Below are 11,799 nucleotides of genomic sequence, written 5' to 3'. Positions count from 1 at the left end.
AGAGAGAGAGACAAACAGACAAACAGACAGACAGACAGACGTGCACAGCAACAACTACACTAATAGTAGTGACACCACTAAACTTCCAACTCGTAATTAAATCTTGAGATTAAAATCTACAAGCTGTAAAGTTTGAGTTAGAATATGAGTATGAGTCTGTAAAGTAGATTAATCTCCGTGTTAATGTCACGACAACCTCTGTAGCATCATTAAGCCGGTTGTTAGAAACCCCCTTTTTGTAAGACACGTAAAAGCTTCAGAAGTCCCAGGTTTGGGTTAACTGACGTATTTTATGTCGAAGAACAAGGCGTGAAAATCTCAGAAAATCTTGTGTTAACCACAGACCTTACTTCAGGCATCTGACCAAAAACCCATTGACTTCGAGGAGAGGGAACCGGAGGTCAGTCCGGGTTTTAGGACTCATTCCCGCAGCGCTCTATTGATAATGAGTTTAATTGTTAGATTACAATATGTGGCCAAAAGCACGCGGGCAGCAGTTTATGTACGTTTTTCCTGGTTTGTGGCGTCTTTGTTCCAGTGAGGGTAAATCATAATGCTGCAGCATACAGTCATATTTCATTAGATAATAGTGTACGCAGAACAGTTTGTGTTTGTCCCTTTCCTGTTTGAACACGACAATGCCTCAATGTGCACAAAGCCAGCTCCATAAAGAAATGTTTGTTTCCCAGTTCGGTGTAGAAGAACTGGGCTCTGACCTATCCGACACCTCTGGGCTGAACTCAGGCTTCACGCTGCGTTCAGGTCACGTGGGATTGGAAGGAATCCTCTCGTCTGTCTTCACAGTCGTATGAGTGTGGAGTTCGCTGTGTTTCATACAGTGCGCTTTACATTAATTAAAGTTGGAGTTAATTGCTTTCAGAGCTTTCAGAATGAATCCCAACTTGAAGCTGTTGTCACTCTGATATGAGATGAATGAGTGTCAGACCTCACCGATGTTGTGGCTGCAGCAGGTTCAACATCTGGTGGAAAAGAGCAGCACATTGATGCTCATGGTTGTGGGAGTGATGTTCAAGTGTCCACATACTTTTGGCTATGTAGTGTGCAAACCTATGCTCTCATAGTGAGCTAAGTGCAGTTATCAGGCAGTAATGTGAACTCCACTGTAATCTATTTACAGGGAACTAGAATCAAATCACACTCACACAGCTCGATTCCCCCTCTCTCTCTCTCTCTCTCTCTCTCTCTCTCTTCAGAGGCCACCCAGAAGGCCCAGATGCTTCCTGCGAGGCAAGCGGAGGCAGAGCCTCAGAGGCGTGAGGCCCTGCCGGAGGTGCGCGGCGGGCAGCAGGACGAGCCCGGCCTGGCTCTCTCACCGGACGGCCCCGGGGCGAGTCCCGAGCCGCCGTCACTCTCGCACACACCGGATGGCAACGCTGCCACGGACACACTGGCCTCAGACATGCTGAGGAAACTGGCAGGTACAGCTGAGTGTGTGTGTGTGTATGTGTGTATGTGTGTGTGTGTGTGTGTGTTTGTGTGTGTGTGTGTAATGTAATGTAGGAGGCTCGAATGGTCGAATTTATTTCTAATGAAAAATGTTTAAACAAATATTTCTTTCTGATAAAATCAGTGTGTCTAATTACACATCCAGGGTTGAGTGATATATACTGTAAGATCTTAATGATACCAATGCTATTAGGGATTCTGCTTACCCGCACAATTCTTTATGGATGACTGTATTGATTCCTGATCAGTTTTCTGTGTGCGAAAAACCTTGACCGGTTTTTAGCATCAATGCAACTGTTTCAGTATCTCTGTACCCGGTGTAGGAACAGAGAACAGTTCTAGTAGTTTGAGTGTCTTTGTGAAAGTTTCCACGAGCGTAGACGCATGAGTTTGACTTCATTGTTTTACAATATAAAGAATTGATCAGCTCAGATTCAGATGGATCGAACAATTTGGGTTCTCAGCTGGTATCTCGTTCTCGATTCCCGCCTCTAATGACATTATCACACTTTACACCATGTAGCTATCCCCTTGATTTGTCAGGTACGTAAGTTGCTGAATTAACCAAAAACAGTGTCTAGTTATATCATCTAACAGTTTCCTTCACGGTCCAAATTTACTTTCTCACAATATAAAATCACACAGCATAAAGGAGGATTTCATTTCAAACACCCACTCTTAATAAACACCCTCAACAATGCTGCATTCAAATGAGGTTTTTTCACTTTCGTGTCATAATTAAGACGTTTTCCACCAAAATGTTGTGACCTTCCATCTACTGCTGCAGCTAATAAATATTGATTAATCTGTTGATTATTTGCCTCAGTGATTGATTAATCATTTAGTTTATAAAATCTCAAGGTGACGTCTGATATTTTGACAGAGAAACACAAGAAATCCTCACATTTGAAAAGCTGCATTCAGGGAATGTTTGGTATTTTTGCTGAATAAAAGATTTAATTATTAATTCAACATTATTCAAAATAGCTATGAATGAAATTCACTTTCAATTAAATATCCTTTCAGCGTTTATTATTTCATTTTTTTGACATTTCCACGTAGGAAGTATTTGTATAACGTGTGACAGCAGGTGAATAAACACACTGATTTCCCACCAATCACAGAGCGGCAGGAAGTGAACAGCCTCGGGGTGAGGGTCAAAGAAGAGGAGGAGCCAATGGAAGTCGACACGTTGGTCGTCTCTGACCTCGTCCGTGATCGACCAATCACAAAAGAGATAATAACCCCGCTCTCCTCGATGACGAGCCACCACCTTTTCAGTATTAAAACAGAAGACCAGGGCAACAAGATGGCAGAGCAATTGCACCCTGGAGCCACAATGGCGGACCAGTGTCTACATGGCCTTAAAATAGAGGACACATTTTATACTGGAGGCTGCCGGCCCGGCTCCAAGACGGCAGACAGCGTCGTCTCTGGAGCCAACAAGATTCAGTTTAGAGTGAAACTGGAGGATCGTGGCGTCTCCGGAGCCAAGATGGATGACCAGCTTCTCTTTAAAGCAAAAATTGCAGAGCGGCCTTTGTCTGCAGCCAAGATGAGCAACAAGTTTCTCTCCGGAGTCAAGACGGAGGACCCGTTTCCTCCAGGAGCCAAGATGGAGAACCGGCTTCTTCCTGGAGCCCAGATGGTGGACCATGTTTTCTCAGGAGCAAAGACGGAGGAGCAGCTCTTCTTGGGAGCCAAGGTGGAAGACCAGTGCCTCAGAGCCGTGCTGTGGCAGGACATGTCAGTGAACCTGGCGTCCACGCTGCTGCACCAGCTCTCAGGTAACACACACACACACACATACACACACTTTCACTCCTGATTCAGTTGCTATAATTCTTTCTTAAGTCTTAAATGTGATTTTTTTCTAAACATTAATTGGATTAATGAAGTTAATGTCACTTGTACAAAGCTGATTCTCCCTTTTTAAATGTGTTTTTGGGAAGAATTTGTTGTCATCATGCTGCAACGACAAAACAAAACCAATACGCACCAATACTGTACTTTTCTTGCCAGTATGGACGTAAAATAGGTCTTAAATTGCATTCGTAATGGTCTTTTAAAGTCTTAAATTTAATTTAATAAGACAATAATTGTCTATAATCTTCCTGCAGAGAGAGTCAGTAAATCCAACAGTCGGCTGGTGGAGAGGACCACTCCGCCCATCAGAAGCAGGTAACGATCAATCAGTGACCTCACGTGGACACTTTGACCTCTGACCTGCTTCTATATTCTTTTCTTTTTTTTTTGTTGACGAAACATGTGTGCACGACTGTGTGCGTGTGCATGTGTATGGTGTGTGTGTGCGTGTTACCCTTTCTGTAGTCCTGTTTTGAAGGTGAATGTGGACCCACTCCGCTCGTCCCCGCTTCTGAGCTCCCAGGAACCTCCACACGGTAATACACTGCACACACACACACACACACACACACAGATACAGTAGGTGGTGTGAGTAGCTACTTGTGCTTCGACAGCGTCACAGTGTTTAGATAAAAACACAGAGGCACTGCGTGAGAAATCAGCTGCTCCTGTGTTGCCTGAGGAGGCGTGGATCTTTGAATGTTGATCGCCGTCTCATGGGAGTGTTTCTGTAATCGTACACTGAGTCAGTCTTGTGCTTTTCATTGACGTGTTCGCTTGTCAGTCTCAGTGTAATATCCGGTAATGAAAAACGGCGCTGTCAGTCAGCGGAGGGATTAAAGAGTCAGCGTCACCATCGGGATTTGATTGAGGGATGCACTCGATTAATCTGTGATCAATTATTCAGTCCCCTCCAGAGATGTCGCAACTATTAATGTAAATTTAACCAATCTCACCAATCATAGCAGTTCCCCCGGAGCGAAACGTTGAAAAGTTGTCTTCGGTTTTTAATGTATTATCCAATAACTGCAACTATTTAAGCAATTTTCACTTCCTTCAACAATTTGAATGCAAAAATTGATTTTGCAAATGCTATTTTTTAGAAAAGCTCCTGTGAAATCAGGAATTTTATGCCACAACAATCTTCCCAAAAAAGCCAGTGAAATCTTGGAGGGACTGTCAGTTGTCCATTATTCATATTAACAATTAACATCCATCGGTTTTATTCTGGGGTAGTGTTACGCCTTGTGGTGGACAGTAACTAAGTATTTGCTTAAGTACTGTTCTTTAATACAATTTTGAGGTAGTACTGTGATTATTTCCATTTTTTGCTACTTCTATTTCCACTTCAGAGATAAATACTGACTTTTAGTCCACTACATTTATTCTATAACTTCAGTTACTTAAAAATATAATCAACAAATAAATTATTATTAATAATTAATAATTATTATGGATCAACTTCATTGAACCCTGGGTTTAAATGCCCTAACCAGCTTATATTAGATCATTAAAATTAGCTCAACTTTTACCAGCTGCAACATTAAAAGTGTTGAACACACTAACACTATGTGTTTACTGCTACTTTTACTTAGACGGTAACTTCTGTATTTTTCAAACTGGACCTTATTTTTTTTAATTATTTTTTGTTGAAATTGGTCCAGTTTTTAAAGCCGCAAATCCAGCTGCAATGTAAAATGTGCAACCACTGTCCACAGATCGTTACTGTCAAGTGTCTAACAACATTTATTATTATAGAGAGCACCGTCCAGAGAAAGACCTTTTAACCAGAAACAGCTGTTATATCGCTCTGTTCAAAGCCACCAGACATTTTACATGCTAACATAGTAACACTTCCTTTGGACACAAGACATTTGGTTTGTCTTCTTTCACTGTCCCAACAATCACTTTAAACTCTGGGTCGGATGAAATACATTCACAGAGTTAGAAAAACATTGGAAAGTAGGGTTGACATTGAAAAATACTGAAGTTATCCTGAAGTAAAATACCTGAGTACTTCTTCCTCCACTGTTAGCGATAGGAGTGCAACATAAAAGTTAAAAGTCCGCTCCGTCCTCGCCGGTAAGCCTTTATATCGTTACTCTAAAAAGAGAAACTGTGACAGTAAACTGAAGCAGCAGTCTACAGTTCAGGGTGAACCAAGGCCAAAACAACAAGCAAAAGAATCTCCTCAGAAAGTGCTGACTAACCAGACATCAAACAAACAAACAAACAAACAAACAAACAGACATTCACTAAACCCAACTCCCTACAGCAACACAGGAGAAAACAGCAGCTCCATTCGTATGTATGTGAAGACTCAGAGTAAGTATTGAGTCTGGCATTACTTTTAGACTTTATAATGGAGGTATATATACAACCTTTATATAACCAGGTAGTCTCACTGACATCAAGCACACACAGACAGCATTAGTCACACACACATCTCTTGAAAGGTCCCAAATTAAAAGTTTAACTTTATCCAATGGGATGAGACTTTGAAATCTCGATGTCCTCTGAAGTTCTTTCCATTTATATGGCGTTTTAAGTCCGGTGTTTCCTCGTGGGGTGTCCAGGATGTGGTCAGATGTGAAGTGATATACTGAGGCAGCCTCAGTCGGAGACTCTTACACACACTAATGATAATGTGTAGCTCTCGAATTGACCGCCCTCGCATCGCACAGCTTTCAGTCAGACTCAGGAAGGACTCGTTCAGGAGATATCGAAGGCGTGCTAGCTCCCACAGTTTGTTTACAGTGCTCACCCACATCACTTCTTTTTTTTAAAGATTACTTTTGGGCATTTATTTATATCTTTATTGGACAGTGATAATAAAGTAATAGACAGCAAGCGAGGGAGAGAAAGGGGGCGTTGCACTGTAACCTTTCGGCCACCAAGGCGCTCCACCCAGCCTATTTCCTGTCCCCCTTCTGCTTTTTGCCAAACCACATGAGTTCATTTCACCCGGCGAAATCCGCTGTGAGTGCAGCTTTAGAAAAAACACAAGGGGCTGCATGAGTGAGGAAATGTTGTTTGAAAATGTAGTGTGAAGGTTTATCAGATCCCAAAACAAAAAGACTCTTGACACAAGATTTTACAGCTGGAAATTATTATTATTGTAAATGATTTTATCTTTCAACCCTTTGATTGTGAGGTTAACGTGGATGCAGGGCCAAGTTGAGCCAAATCCGCCGCGTCCTCTGGTCAGAGTTAATCTGAGTCCATGACACTGTTTGGAAATAATGATCATCCTCTGTATTAATCTGAGCTGCTACAGGCTCCCTCACACACACCTTTACACACACTGCACTGGCATTACTAAGTAAACCCTTCTGGGGAATTTAGTTTGCCTGCATTGTTTTTAATGCAGCCTTATCGTCGTTATGATTATTATTACTTTTTAATGATTGTATTTCAGTGTACTGTTTCTGTCTGTGTTATGGATTCATGCTGCCACCGGATTGCCCTTTGGGTTTAAAATAAAGACGGTACTGAAGTGAAGTGACTAAACGCTCACAGTCTACAGTCACAGAGAAGTTTATAAATAATAACTTCCACAGGGACTTCGTCTTTAGTAGATTTTAGAGCGCAGCGGAAGATTTATTTCGTGAATCGCTTAGCAGAATAATAAACACTCTTTTTTTCTGTTTTCTCTCACAGAAACCACAACCAGCCTCAGCAGAGATCAAACCACAGGTTGCTCTTACTTCTACAGGTAACACAAACACACACCTTTTGTTCTGCTATACTTGTAAGGACCCTCATTTACATACTGGATTCCTAGGACCAAAACCTGATTCTGTCCTTAATCCTGAAACCATCAAACTGTGGGTTTTTAATGCTCCACCAGTGCAGCATTAAAAATGTATCTTTCCTTCCTGTAATTAACTGTAGACAAAATCATCACTGGCAGCCTCTGATGTGTAATGTGTTTCTAGAGTTTATTCATATTCTGAGACGAATGACTGTGAGTTTAATGATTTTATATAATCTTTTGTTAGCATTAAACAAACCTATGAACTTGTGAAATTCTTCCGAGGCTGAAGGGATCATATTTTACTTAAAGGAATATTTTAACATCTTGGGGAAAACACTTTCTCTCACGTCCGTATGCTAAATATAAAGCTCTCTCTTGCAAAGGTAACAAAATCCACCAACCAGCAACCCTAAAGCTCAGTTAAATGTTTTTTTTAATGAGTCACTGGGAGGTTACCATCACGGTTTTTTGGAAGCACTGAGAGTTTGGATAATAAAAACAATGCAGTGCAATTGGTAAATGAACCAATTGCGTTAATAAGAAACGTTGTAGTTATGGTTATACTCTTATAGATAGAGATAGAGACAGGCTAGCAGTTTCCCCCTGTTTTCAGTCTTTATGCTAAGCTAAGCTAATAGAGGGGTTTTATCGATGACGTATTTTTATAGTCCAACCCAGAAGTTAGCGTCGCTCTGGTTCCTTTGACAAGGAGCCAATAAAGGCTTCTTTTTTTGCATAAAATAAGCTCTGTGGCAAATAAAGCTATGAGAAGCTTATTATATATGTTTTGTTCAGCAAGATAATGCCAGAACTAAAAAGCTAATCTTCGACGTTTAATGTCACGACAACTTGTAGCCTTATTCGCACTTGTTAGCAGCCGCGACGCATAATAGCTTCAAATTCCAGGTTGGGTTTTCTGACAGGAATCGAACCATCTAACCCACTGACCTCGAGAAGACGGAACCAGAGGGCTAAAAATGCAAACTTATTTCTGGGTTTTAGGAAACTTTCTGCAACACTCATGTTCATATTTATCGTACAGACATAAGAGTCAATCTCTCGTCTTATTCTTTTTTATTGACGAGATCTCACATTTTCTTCGAATGTCATATTTCCAACTTTTTGGTTGTAACTTTGTCTACAAAAAGTTTACACTGTGGAAACACCATCGAGCTTGTTTACTAATCAGTAAAAACAGATGTTGGCAGCAGTCGTACATTGTTGATGGCGATTGTACGTCGCAGGAAATATGTAGAAAAATGAAATATCTGTTACTATGGCTACCATAACACTCGTTACGCCCTCCCCCTCCAGGTGTCATGTGTGTGGGTTTGAGACAGACGGGCGGGCCCTTTTCCAGAGTCACATGACAGAACACCGCCAGTGGGAGCACGCCTCCTTCTCGCTGCACTGCTGCGTGTGCGACCACTCGACCAATCAGGAGGCAGAGATGAGGGCTCACGCCAACACGCACCTGCAGGGGAACATAGGAGCCAGCGGAGAGATGAGGTGGGCTCACTTTAAAGTGTGTGTGTGTGTGTGTGTGTGTGTGTGTGTGAACATGGTATGGGATTTTCAGGATTTGGGATTTGGTTATTAAAGGCTGCAACCGACGTTCAGTATGTGTTGAACGCTGCAACAGACTATTAGGACCTCTGATGGGAAAAAATCTCTCATTTGTTAGAACATTTTTGAGAAAAAATCGTAATGTTATAACAAATAAATGTATGTATAGTGAATATTTAGTTGTAAATACAGACTTTATTGGCTTTATTATATATATTATACTATGATATGTTCTTCTTTTCTTGTAATGTTTTGACTTTATTCTTGAAATTTTTATTTTTAAAAATCCCCATAATATCGCACTTTTTTTAATCAAATGAAATTTTATTTCCTAAATTAAAAAATATAAATTTAAATCTTGTAAACTCACTTTTTTTTAAATCACACAACATTTTACAGTTAAAAAATACTCTTGATGTCACTTTTCGTTATTAATTAATAGTAATTAACCTCCAACATATCGTTTCTGTGCTGCAGTTTCTTGTTAATTATCAGACAAACACACTGGTAAACTAACTGTACTGAGCCAATATTGGAAGATATATCGGTCAGACTGTAGCAAGAGGTTTATAAAAAATCTATTAAGATAAACATTCATTTACCAATTGCACTGCACTGTTTTTATTATCCAAACTCTCACTGCTTCCAAAAAACCGTGATGGCAACCTCCCAGTGACTCATTAAAATACAAACTATGTGCTAATCTTTATATTATAAGGTTAAATTATAACACACTGCCAGTTAGGAAATTATACACAACTAAAACATTTAACACAATAACAACAATAACGACGGCTCCGCTCTATTTGAGTGTCCCAGTAAGCTTTGACAGTGAGCTATAGCACAACACCAGGACCCTGAAACTGAAGCAGCTAAATGGAATACAGCCGCCATCGATTGTATTGTTCATACCTGTGCTTCTTTTATATAGAAGGAGGATCTTTAACCTCTCCCAGTACAGCCCCCGTTCATCTTTAACCTGAGCAGTGGTCCAATCAGACGGATAAATGATGACAAATAAAGGATTAATTAGGCTGCATTCATTAAACTGTGCAGTACATCCGGTTTGTGGGCTGGCAGCAGGCAGACAAATGGAGATGTCCGGAGCCAATCTGGGCGTATTTTTTAATGGGTCGATATCAGGTAAAATAAAGCCGATGAAAATCTTCACTGTGCTCCAATTTAACTGCAGCCGTTTTCACATGAAGTAGTAATAGTAGAGTCCCTGCTAAACAATAAATAAACCTCTGCCACGAATATCCACACGTAAACAATTCATTAAAAATGTGTACGTGTGTTTTGAGAGTCAGTATCACTAAACATAATATATAAAACGATCCAGCTGATCAGATCAGATTCTCCCAGTTTCATATCGTATCAATAATTTAAGCTTATAGACTAAATAGTTTCTGACCAGGACCTGGAGCAGGACAGCTGTTACTGTAATGTGTCAGATTCATATTCAGTCAACATTCAGATAAACTGAAGTATCGTCTGATATTAGCGGAGTTGGATCGGGATCATGGCGTTGTGATCAGGACTGATCAGTAATGGTCAGGTGCAGCGTATCATTGTGTGTATTATGTGTGAAGGAATGTGTGTGTGTGTGTGTGTGTTATTAACCCCCCTCCCTCCCCTCTCTGACTCCTAGATGCCCCAGCGCCCCTCCTGCTGCTGCCGCCTCCGGCAGCGCTCCGTCAGTTGCCATGGCAACCCAGCCAGAGAATAGCACCTCTGAGCATCGCTGCCGCATCTGCCAGAGGTCGTTTCCAGGGCAACAGGAGCTATTGGTTCACTTCCAGGGTCATCGCCAAGGCAACCAGTACCGGTGCGACCGGTGCGGCCACCTGACGCGGACAGCCAACAAGCTGGTGGAGCACGTGCGTGTGCACACGGGGGAGCGGCCGTTCACCTGCGACCTCTGCCCGTACAGCGCCAAGCGGCGGGACAGTCTGCGCCTGCACTGCAAGGTCAAACACCCCGGCGACGTGCACACGCACCGGTCGTACGTGCACGGAGACAATCAGCGCTCAAACAAACACGTTCAGCGGCTGCACACACCGCCGAGCACACACACTGCTGCACCCTCCTCCTCCTTCTCCTCTCTTCCTCCTCTTCATCCCTCGCTCTCTGACCGCGCAGGATGGAGGGATTTGTCTCCTCTCCTTCCCATCACAACGCTCATTTCTCTGAAACCACGCTCTCCTTCATCCTCCTCTTCCTCCTCCTCCTCGTCTGCCTCCACCAAACACTCCTTTCTCGGTTACCTTGGTCTGACGACTTCTTTATAAACGCTTTCTGTTTCTCCTCCTCTTCTCTCCTCTTCTCTCTTCTCTACTCTCCTTATTTCCTCTCCTCGTCCTCTATCTCCTCCCCTGTTCTTGTCTCCTTGCACCTCTTTTCGTCCTCCTTCTTTCTTTCCTCTACTCGCCTCCTCTCTTTGTTAACTGTCTTTTCTTCTCCTCTCCTTGTTTCCTATCCTCTCCCTCCTCTCCTCGTTTCCTTGCATCTCTTTTGCGCTCCTTCTATTTTACTCTGCTCTCTTTCTTTCCTCTCCTCTCTCCTCCTCTCTCCTCTCCTCTTCTATCCATCCTCTGGACTTTTAAAGTGATGGATGTAAAGCTCTGTAATGTATCCAAGGTACTGTCACTCAAACACTATGTATGAGAATGTCAATCAGCTACTGTTATGCTCAATGCACTGAAAACACACAGATAAGGAACGTTTTGAATTTATTCGAGTTTTGCATCATGCTCGTGATTTTTGCTGCATTCCTGCCTGCTTTTAGTCGGTCATATAATCACTGAACTCTTAGCTATTTAACCGTGTGACATATTTATTGCCTGTCTCTCTCGTCCTTCAGAAACCCTGCACTTAAAAACCCTCCCGTCACCAGAGGCTTCACTCCATCGATCACCTATTGATTCTGTTGATTTATAATCGCAGGGAAAATCACTGCTGAGAAAAAAGATTGGCCGGACAGTTGGACCTGTTACATAGTGCCACGCTGCTGCTAACATGCTGATGTTTAGCAGGTACAATGTTCACCATCATCTTAGTTTAGTGTGTTAGCACTCAACGCAGAGCACAGCTGAGGCTGATGGGAAAGTGGTTGCAGGTATTTGGGCAAATTAGGAATTTCT

General features: G+C 42.0%; 1 protein-coding gene across 1 annotated transcript; it reads left to right on the top strand.

The window, feature by feature from the left end:
* Window positions 1–1,214: 1,214 nt before the first annotated feature.
* LOC118337920 lies at window positions 1,215–11,580 on the top strand (the record flags this gene model as incomplete). The annotated part of the gene is given in 8 exon segments (XM_035675084.1): window positions 1,215–1,439; window positions 2,592–3,254; window positions 3,588–3,648; window positions 3,799–3,869; window positions 6,994–7,048; window positions 8,405–8,641; window positions 10,308–10,661; window positions 11,520–11,580. Coding segments are annotated over 8 exon segments (1,727 nt in total), but the record flags the coding sequence as incomplete, so codon positions are not given.
* Between the last annotated feature and the right edge of the window lie 219 nt (window positions 11,581–11,799).

The sequence above is a fragment of the Morone saxatilis genome, unplaced genomic scaffold (assembly GCF_004916995.1).
Source record: "Morone saxatilis isolate NCDOM2014 unplaced genomic scaffold, NCSU_SB_2.0 Contig4, whole genome shotgun sequence".
Taxonomy (NCBI): domain Eukaryota; kingdom Metazoa; phylum Chordata; class Actinopteri; family Moronidae; genus Morone; species Morone saxatilis.
Note: the sequence above shows the minus strand (reverse complement) of the source record. Positions and strands in the feature narration are given on the sequence as shown.